Below are 11105 nucleotides of genomic sequence, written 5' to 3'. Positions count from 1 at the left end.
GGGTCTCCGCAGTATTTTGTTTACAACAATTTGTGATTGTTAACACCTTGCCAAAAGCGCAGCATCAGCTATATCCCCCAGCCAGAGGTACAATTTGAAGACAAAAGTGTAAAATGCAAACACATTTCTCCATGCAGGTTTTGTCTCCAACAATATTAAAGGACGTATAACGAGGACATTAAGTGCAACGATTGCACAAGAGCTTAACGCCTGTGTTTTCCAACTTTGACATTTGAGTGTATGCAGTCATATTATTCTCCTGCGCTCCGTAGCAGACGATGTGATGGTGAGACAGTGCTGATTAAATATTAAGAACAAATTTTGATTGAAGATTTGAGTTTGATTTATGGAACAATTATCACTTAGTACAAGCGCAAATAATACTGCTGGATTTATCTTCATGATAACGTGAATGATAAGGAGAGAGAAAATGTGCGTGAGGTATCAATACTTGAACATATTAAGACTGATCATTATTCCCATTAACTTTCTACAGACTGACATCAGTTCACCTCCTCACCACGTCACAACCTTTGCGTGGGAAGTGGCGTACCCAACTTTCATCCCCGTTGTGTGCATCACAAGTGAGACCCCAGAGCCTTCCATTGTCATAAACAGTTGTGTTATATTTTGCTGATTAACTTGTACAGCAATGCTAAAAAGTAGCCCACTGACATCGATGGTTGTCTCCGTTGCTCTGTAGAGCTAAAGGGATGATTCTCTATAAATGTCCATGGCTACGAGGGACTCATTAGACCTAGTGATTCTTTGTTAATATAAATGATTGAATAGAGCAACTTTGAATAAAAGTTTAATCAAAAACGTATAAATAATCTTCTATTTATTCCTCCGCTGCTGTGTATAATGAATATCCTGCTAACACTACATTCACAACCATTACACATTTTTTCCCCTCTTTATTTGAATTTAATTATTTTTTTCTTCAGAAATCAGGTGTCAGCTTTCCGATTTGTTCACTGGAACACAATAGTCAACCTCATTTTGTGTAAATGAGTTCTTTCGGGTGGCCACACAGCCCTTGACAATACTTGCAATCTCGTTTACTTTCACCCCCTTTTCACTTTTATTGATATTGTTCTCCCATATCCAGCGATGTATTACTCATCACCATGCAGTTATTTAAATCAGCCCGGGTGAGCTGATCAGGGAGCAGTGTTTTTCTCTTGCAGGGAGGCTTCTTCGCTTTGTTGTTTTATCTCTAGCGCATGGATGAAAAGGGCCTGAGGGAAAAAGACAATGCTGTCTGCTTTAACTCATCTCACGGCGTGACACTGAGGTATCAGGCACCGGCAGGGAAGAAAAGAATATTTTATCTGACATTGTCACTCTCTGTAGAAACCTCAGGGAGGCTTGAAACTGCTGTGACACACTTGGTGGTCAGCAGCCCTGCATATGACACCACTGCCAGACTCATTGAAGCCACAAATCTCTGTTACACTGAAACAAAGTGTTAATGATAGATGTGTTTTTTGTCAACTTTTAGGCAGAACATAATGTGGTAAAAATCATCTTCATTTTGCAAAGCATTATTGACAGTATTTGTTTTCCTCAGGTTTTTGTTCATGTGGACCTTCTGGAGTGTGCAGAACAGCATCTCATGAAGTACGATACAACCCATTTGCCTCATCCATTCGCCAGATGACACAATTTGAGTTTTAAAAAGTCCCTAAATTGATTTGCATTACATAAAAAAGAGAGGGGAAACATGCAGGCATCGTTGTTTCACTTGATTGCCGTCGTTGTGGCCGTCCACACCATCCACTGCCAAACAGTTTGCAACAGACAACAGTCGCTTGAATGGCACCCTAAACAACACGCAATCCAAATGAATTGGACCCTCATAGGAAACATCTGTAGGAGCGTTTCTGAGTGTTGGGATTCTCAAGAGGGAGAGGAAACAACTGGACACACTGTCAACCTCCCACAGATATGCCCACTCCAGCTGCAACATGGAGACAAACTGCTGATGTCTGCCGATGAAACACTGAAGTCATACGGCATCAAACTCCTTAATGTGTCAAAAGACAGCTTTGAGAGCTGTTCCACAAATGGACAGATAAAAGAGCAGTTTCTTTTCCCCCACAAAATAAATGGAAGTGAGCATGTTGAGGCCAAGTGGCTCGTCCCGGGTCATCATTACTTCATCGCTCTGCATGAGGAAGACACACAGCTGTGCAGGCTTGGCTTACGACTCAATGTGTCCGTTAAAACGCAACTTTGTCAGGGTTCTCCTCTGCTTCGACTTTGTTCCGGGAACGGTGTTTGTCAAACAGGCCTCTGGGATGGTGCATACCACTGTCTGTGCCACCGCCACTACTCTGGAAGGTTTTGTGAAAAGTCTGACGCTTGTTTGGATAACCCTTGTGAAAACAAAGGAGTCTGTTTGAGCAATGGATCCACAGATCCAAACCACAGAACATATAAATGTCTGTGTCCTCCACATTTTACAGGTAAGGACAAAACTAACTGATCCCAATTGTTGAGCTCTCTTGTGTTCTTTGAATTAGATTGTAAACGTGAAAGAATTCTCACTTCAAAGATGTCGACCTCTCTTGTGCCAGGATATTGCTTTCAATCAGATACCTGATGTGTTGAGTTACGTCATCATGAAACAACAAACACACCAGAGGAAGCTATCATTTGTATATTTTGTATTCTCTGATTTATGCATTTGGAATTTACTCTCAGACTCATTGAGAGTAACTAATATAAATAATATAGTAAATAATATAGAAAAAATGTAATGCAAGCCACCTTCTCAATTATATATGTATTGGACACATCTAGTAATTGTTATTAGAATAAACCCAAACACTTGTATCTAACGCAAACAGAATTAATATTAAAACAGCTTGCGATCAAAATGACTTCTTTCTTAATCTCTTTACTGCCAACATGTACTTTCTGCCGTGGTATAATCTACCGAACTGATTTAATTTAACAGTTTGTCAATTAGAAATTCAAATAAATAGCACCAGGTATAGCTTTTATGCATGCCCATGAACTTCATGACCCAGACACATCTTTTTTATCTCTGTGTGTTTCTGTTTCTGACATTTGTTTTAGGAGTAAACTGCTCGGAAGTCATCGGAAGTGAAAACTGTGGCCAAATTTGTGAAAATGGGACATGCGTTCAATGGTCACCTGCCTCCTTTAAATGCATATGTGATACTGGATTCTCTGGTAAGCCGGTCTTATTCAGCTGGATGTTTGTATAATGGAGTTGGCCAATAAACTTGAAAAAGCCTTTAAATGCAATCATGCGGCTTTTATCCCTGACAGGTGAATCTTACTGTAGATATCCAGCCAGTTTTTAATAATGCTATTTACAAAAGGTGGTAGGAGTGGTCCCGGTGCCATATGCACAACCATGCCTCGAAGGGGCAACTAGATTTGGGAAAGGTCAAAGCTGAAAACTACAGAAGCCGTATATTTTCAAAAGATCAGCACTTCCTTATGGGCTTTAAATCCCACTTGATGTTATATTTGTCATCATAATATATGAAGCGGCCACTTCAAATCATATACCTCATGTTACGACCTATGACATGCGCTTGTAAAAAGCCAGTGCTAAACTGCTGTCTAACTGAGCGTGTCACAGTTGATAAAACAAAGGTTTACAGCAATCCCTTAAAATGTAATTTATTGTGTATTGTTCCTGCTCAGCATATTAAATCTGAACTTTGATACTGGTCAACGTCTGTGAGCCTGCTAGAAAAAGGCATATAAGGCATGGCTAAAAAAGAATAAGGCATGGCTAAAATTCTTGAATTCTTTTTTTTTTTGTATGTTTCATTATTTAATGTAGCCTGGTCTAAGAAGATGAGGCAGATCCAAAATGGAATTTATGGTAGTGTTCAACATTAGATTTCTATTCTTTTTCAATTCTACTAAATTCCGTAATGATCAGTTTGTCATGCTCAAGCCTTTGGTGGTCTGTTCAGCTTTAGCCATGTCACGGCGACAGGGTGCTCATGCTTCTCTCGATGAGTAAAAAGGAATTGGACACATTTTTAACAAATTAACATTAGAAGCCAAATTGTGTTGCTTGCCATGGGGCTTTCTGAAGGCTCATGTGCGAGCGTTGGGTGGCACTCGTGATCTGGTGAGCATATTTATGAGACATTTGCACTTCTCCCATGATTTAGGTAATGAGCCTCATTTTCTCCTGTAGGTTAATGGGTAACACACACAAGTGGATTACAAGACCTCGTACTCCTTCGGTTGCCCTGGATATCACTGTCTGCTGTGAAAACAAGCCTGCATAGAACTTTCTGGAGTAAAAACTCCAGGTGGCTCTTCACATTGATTCATTGTTTCTTTTGGAGCTCAATTTGTCCTGGCAGCATTCTTGAAGTATCACAGCTTTGCGGTTTCGAGTCCAGCCCATGCTTTCAGCTGATTATTTAGGAGAAGTGGTTTCAAGGTTACTCCAGCGTTGTGTGACATCTGTTTTAAGTTTATACAGTAAAAGAAGAAAGTACAGTACAGGGGGTGAAGTGTTGTAAAAGATGTTTCATGGAGAAACTCTGAACAAAATTTTACATTTAAAAGAAAAGATTACAAGATAATGCTCTGAATCTTTGAAAGGTAACCATACCACTTCCACAATCCTCTTGTATGGATAGTGAGTATCAAATGTATGCTGCTAAATGTAATGCGGGATGTCAATAATGAGATAAAGCGCATGCATTTAACAAAGAGTAATATTAAAGTGCAAGATTGTATGTCAGTATAATTTAAAATGAACTTTGAAATTATTATTAAGTCTCTTGGAATATTATAACTCTTCCTCTATTGGAATTCCTCTTCCATGGCCCATAATTCTAAAGCCATGGAGGAGGAAATCCGACTTTTTTTGTCGCTTTGTTTAGCCTGGTTCTATTAATAAAATATAAATACTTTTAAATACCAGCTGTCAATTTTAACTTAAAAACACTTTTAAAAAGGAGAAAGTGGAGTTTGAAATACATATATAATGTAACAGGACATTTGTGGTTAAACCAAACAAGACCGGTGGCATTGTAAAAGTCCGCCTTTTATCTGATTTAAAAAGGATAATTCATATAATTCACACCACAAACAAATTGGCGAGTTACACGCAACCTCTGCCTTTGCAGCTTTTATCTGATTTGCTTTAATTGCCACTGCTCTCTCAAGTAAGCAGAATCCACTGGATGCTTTCGTCTAGTCATGGTGTCCTGCTGTCCCAACAGCTTCTTGGGAGTTCTGTGGAGCTTGTGCTTCGTCCACCACCCTGCTGCTGTTGCCTCATTAATCAACTCGAAGTTAGTGGCTGCTCCAGCGCAGGCTGCCCTCATAGGCCAAAGTCTATGCGCACAGAATAATGAGCCAAACTCGTGGGACGTTTCAAATGAGATTTTCTTTTGATTTGACTCTCCTTTGCACTTCCTCTAAGGTATTTGTTGCAAGTTATTACCATCTTAATAGGGCCATTTCCATTTGGTGTTAAGTGTTAATTGTTTTTGCAGTGTTGTTGGTAGGAATGTCAAAATTTTAATTTCGACTCTAAATACAGTCATTATCCTTGTTAAACCCTTTTAATTAAATACTGACACAATGTTGTATCTTTATGTATATTAGATTGCTACACTTTATAATCACTGCAATAATAGGGGTGTTTGAAATAAACAGATCTATGGTAGACACAGAGCTGGCCGATATTGGAAAAATCAAATGTCACGATATTTTTGACTAAATAACTCAATATCGATATTGTAGGGTTGACAATTTGTGCTTACAACAAATATTTACAGTTATATTTTTGATAAATAATCATCATTAATGTGTATATAATAACTAAGTGAGTCAAGGCAAATAGAAAAGCTAGAACAGTCTAGTAACTTAAAAAAATTAGAACACTTTTACTGTAATTGCTCAAATACAAATGACACACACAAGTTTTGTCTGTCCCTGGTTTTAAAGACTACATCTTCAAAACCAGGGACAGATAACACTTGTGGGATTTCACGATATTACGATATCTAAAATCTAAGACTCCAGTCTCATATCACAATATCAATATAATATTGATTTATTGACCACCCCTAGGTAGACATAAATGCCAGCACAAATACAAATGATCTGCGATATGTGACTGGTGGAAGTGTTCCTAAACATAATGTAAGTTGTATTTGTGCAACTTTTAGTGGACCAGTAATGAGAACTCAATTTCTAGTGGAAAATGAATTGAGGGAAAGCAGAAGCCCAGAAGTTGTTCACAATAAGATTAATGCCCACAGAGGAGGCTATGAGGATCCTCTGGGACATGAGCCCTTGTATCAGCAAGGAGATTAAAGAAAATATTCAAAGAAAGAGTCACTGGAAAGATAAATGTGTAGGCAGCTTGTGAAGAACACAAAGTGAAAAGCATCACCAGGGAGTAACATCATTTTTTTTCACCTTGAACCTGCAGGGAATTCAGTCTAATTTTATCCGTTGCATACAATGACACTATGGCATTACCCTGTCTGGTTATGCTGCAGGTGCTGAAAGGGTTGTGGTCCTACAGTATTAAGAAAGATACTGGCTATAGCTTAGTTCACAAGTACTTTATCTCGGAAGATGCTTATGAAACGGGCTGCAGCACTTACTACTTGGTGTACAGGTCAGGGAAAATCCACCATGAAAATCATCTATACATTATTATAATGACTTTCCATTTATTACTGTACTGAGGTATTAACTTATTTTTTTAGTTTACAGGCTTGGATTATTACACTTTCCAAGTTGTTAACTCTTCAGTTATGGGTCAGTAAACTAATTCATTATTTCAGTTCATATTATAAATGGTAGGTAAAATTAATATTAATAATAATGGCTTCATCATTTTGTAATTGTAGATCCCAATGTAATGTAAATGTGGATATATGAATAGACTGCGTGAAACATTATGTGCTCTGTACTGCAAGCAAAAGCATTTGATAATACAGTAAAAATGAATAATTAATACTACTGTGCACTCTTGGAGAACTAGTCTGTATCTTGAGACATGATACGGTATAATGGTAAAGGCTCACTACAGATTATGCTTATACAGGCAAGTTTGTAGCAATTTAAAAGCATAAAGGCAATTTAAACTTTAAATTTGGTAAGGTGACAAAATGTATAAGAACAATATAAAAAAAACACTATATCCGTTAAAACAGAATGAGATGAATGATGGCACATCACATGAAATATAATACCGGTACAGTCGACAAAAATACTAGCATATAATGGAACTGCACATTCATAATCTTGCATGTTGCCTCAGCAGTGTTTACATTACCATTAAACAACTGGCGTTCCAGATTATTGTCTTGACCCAAATGCTCGTTTACATTAATGCTACAGTAGACCTGACTTCAGAAAATGGCAGCTGCAGACCAACCCAGACAGCTAAAAACAACAATTCAAAAAGTGCAAACAAGACTAGAACCATACACGAACAATCAATGTGTGCAACTCTAACTGAGAAGGAACAGTTTGTATGCCCTTTAGAAATTTGTGAATGGATGCTTATGTTCCAGTTGATGTGGTTTGTTGGCTTCACTGGGAAGGTTTCTGACATGGGCAATTAGCTTCAGCTCTACAGTGGTATCATCAATCAGAGGCCACCATAGGATTCTGACAGCATTGATGGTATTTACTGTTGGTCTGGTCTTTAGTTTAATTGTGACAAAAAGTGGTCCCGCCTCCATACTGTGTAATTATTGATAAAATATGTCAATCATCTCAACTTTCATGGAGAAGTCATGTCAGTCTTGTCTTTTCAATGATAAACAATCAAATTTTTTTGAAGCTACATGCTACTTTACATGTGAGGTTTGATAGTTTTACATAGAATGTGTAAACGTCTGCTGGGCAACACCAGTTGACAGGCTTTTACAAGTTATAGTTTCTAGACTTAATTACATTCTTACAATCTGAAGAAAAGTCCTGTTATTTTGTGTCTATTTTGCAGGCCCACCTTGTGAGAAAAGGAAAGCCCCCTGTGATCCAAATCCATGCAGAAATGGTGCCACATGTGAGGAGAGCCCCGAGGGATTTGTTTGTCACTGTCCAGAAAGATTCGGGGGCGTCTACTGTGACTCCCGAGTTGTCTTCGATTGCATGTCATACGCATGTCAAGAGGAACAAGTTTGCACTGCAGGGGTGCGTGTGTGGATTTAATTTCCCTTATTTGTGTTATCTCAGTGGGAAATTAACAAGAAATGGCACATGGAAATTAATATATTGTCTTGAAATGAGATCAAATGGCTTAATTCTGAAGGCTGCAACAGTGGTAATGTTTCCTCCTTGAAGATGAGCTAAGGGAAAGAGTGTTTGCTTCCTCTAGCATTTTGATTGAATGACCCAGCGCATGTGTAACAGCTAGTTTGAAACGTCTCTCATCAAAAGCTTGTTGTAATTAGATGCCTGTTGCAATTTTCACCATTCACTGAAAATGCTACTGAAGTCATACATTTAACATTTCGCAATGGCAGCGGTGTTTCGAATGTTCTCAAGGATACACTTGAGAAAATACAGTAATGGTCTAATTGTCTTTCCCGACCTTTTTGTTTTGTTCATTACACTTTGGCAAGTGCACTGCACATGTTCCCAGCCCAACTAAGAATACCAGAGTAGAGCAGACTGAATTAAATACATTTTCATTTTAAATAAAAGAATTACAACACCATTCAAATTTATTAGTCTCTCATGGTGTCTGAATTTCATTTGAAAACATATAGAACCTTACTTACTTGCTTCTTAGATTTGATTTAAATATAATTGTAGAGATGAGTGAATGAACACCATAATGGGAGTCAATGAAGTTACAAGTTTTTCACTACAGTAAATCCCTTTTGTATTGATCATTTTTATACTTTTAGTGATCTTATTGTGTAATCTAACCCTGTTTTCCAAAGCTGATATGTGATCTATTTTGTTTTGCCTCGGTATGCAGGCCTCTGAATGTGTCTGTGCCAATGGTAGTGTTGTCCCAGCATGCAGGAGGCAGCAGAACCCGTGCATCCCATCACCATGTCTCAACAATGCGACCTGTGTGTCCAGGAGAAATGATTACGTCTGCAGGTGAAACACATAAAGGACTCTAGTAAAGGCCAATCTCACATACAGTATAGTCCTCTTTCTAGATGAATGAATGTCTTGTGAATATGTCTCCCACTGAGAGTGAAAATGCCTCTTTTATTATTTTTGTCCCTTTTTAAATGCGATTAGGATTTAAATTTATCCTAAAAGCTCTAGGAGTAAGACTGTACATACTGGTCTGGCAGACCTCAAGCCCCATTGTTGGGTGGTGATATTCTATATTCTTCTTTTTGTCAATTAATCCCATGTTAATTCTAAAACTAAAAATAAATTGATGCTACTTTCAGAACCAAGTCTTTTCTGTGTAGCCAGGTATAGCTTACTACTGTGCTGTTGACCTCCATTTTTGTTCAAAAACTATTTTAAAGCACTGTTAAAAACCTCCACGAATCACAATGTTACACTGGATGACTCATTAGCATAAACATAGAATGTATGTTGTATTGAGTCAATCCTACACGCCCCATCCTGGAGCTGTACATTCTGACATGCACACCACATATGTATTAATTCACTCCATTCTCTATTGTATCCTGTTAAAATAGCATTTGCTAAAAACTACAGTGCCCAGCTGATTTGAGGAAATGATCTGGCTTTAAAAGAAAGAAACTGTTCAAACAATGTCTTTAGTAGGAAGAGAAATAGGTAGTAAAGAATAGGTTTGAGGCAAAGTGTTGCAGACACTGTTGGGAAGTCAGAAACTATTAAGAGACAGGCTGACACATTGGTAGTTTAGGTCTTTTCATGTTTTTTTAGTTTTTTACATAGAAAGTGAAAAACATGATGCCACCACCATCTTTTAAATAAAGAAAATCACATTGAGCAACTCGATTTAAAATAAATAAATAAATAAAAAGCATTGTCAGTCCCCCTATATTGTACTGGCTCTACTTTAAACCACCGTAAACCAGTAAAAGTGAAGAAAAACAACCAGACTTTTAATTTAATTTTAGAACAATGTCCTTTTCAGAGGATACGACTTTTACTACATTACAGCCTGTCTTTGTTGCTCTCTAGATACTTATCACTCTTAAATTAAACAAGTGAAGGGTGTTTTTGCCATATTAGGCAGGACAATCAGCGAAATAAGAAATGGGAATGTTGCGGTTGAAGTAGGAAAATATAAACCCTGATTTATAATGGACCTTAATTTGTCTTGATATGCTTAATCCACCCATCTGGCAATCCAGGTCATTAAACCTGGAAATAATTTACAGACACTATCTCACCCACATCCATATCAAGAATAGGTCATGTAGAAAACCAAATTATAACCCCATGTATCTTTATAAAAGAAAAGAAAATATGGCGTGTTGGTGCTTAAGGCTTTGGGTGAATTGAGTCTGATGACACTGACCTCCTCTTAACAGATGTCTGAGAGGGTTTTCCGGGAAGAATTGTGAAGAAATAATTGACTACTGCAGGCTGCTCAATATCAACTGCCTAAATGAGGGATTGTGCTTGAGTGTAATTGGCGGATATCAGGTAAGTGATTCAAAGTTTCAGTCTAAATTAAATACTCTGAATCCCACAAAATACAGCTCATGCTGCACCTTAATTACAGTAGGAACATAAAGTGACCACATTCAGAAGCAGGATGTGAGACATACAACAAATCTTTGTTTCAGTTGTGAAAACATATTTTAAAATCATTACGCGTGTATTTTTATTTACATATGTCATTGACTGATTTTACTGAAGAATGCCTTTGACTGGCAGCTGTGACCTTATTTTTATTTTGTCTTTTGAATACATAAATATTTATACCTATGAGTTCATAAACAAGTGTTCTACTGAACACCTCTGGTTTTTGACATTAAATAGGCTTAGTGCATACTAAAACTATTTTCATTAGTTGAAATAAAAAACAAGGAGAATAACAGAAACATTACTGATAGAAAATTTCTACAGACAGCAGTAATCTAATTCTAACCCATTAATCATTCTGACTATGTTAGACCTTTTCTCAGGTAATGGTGTAATGTGCC

At 37.6% G+C, this 11105-nt stretch overlaps 1 protein-coding gene across 3 annotated transcripts in view; it reads left to right on the top strand.

The window, feature by feature from the left end:
* The window catches only part of eys (eyes shut homolog), a 165181-nt gene that overhangs the window by 6144 nt on the left and 147932 nt on the right, over positions 1-11105 (top strand). For 2 of the 3 annotated variants that reach the window (XM_034897346.1, XM_034897345.1), the window contains exons 2-6: positions 1574-2471; positions 3088-3204; positions 7988-8178; positions 8972-9099; positions 10488-10602. In XM_034897346.1, the coding sequence (XP_034753237.1) occupies positions 1727-2471; positions 3088-3204; positions 7988-8178; positions 8972-9099; positions 10488-10602 (1296 nt within the window). In that variant the 5' untranslated portion in view covers positions 1574-1726. The remainder of the gene's footprint in view (positions 1-1573; positions 2472-3087; positions 3205-7987; positions 8179-8971; positions 9100-10487; positions 10603-11105) is intronic. The other variant, XM_034897347.1, reaches the window with a different exon arrangement.

Source organism: Etheostoma cragini, chromosome 17 (assembly GCF_013103735.1).
Source record: "Etheostoma cragini isolate CJK2018 chromosome 17, CSU_Ecrag_1.0, whole genome shotgun sequence".
In the NCBI taxonomy this organism is placed as follows: domain Eukaryota; kingdom Metazoa; phylum Chordata; class Actinopteri; order Perciformes; family Percidae; genus Etheostoma; species Etheostoma cragini.
The sequence above is the reverse complement of the archived record's forward strand: the minus strand, read 5'-3'. Positions and strand labels throughout refer to the sequence as shown.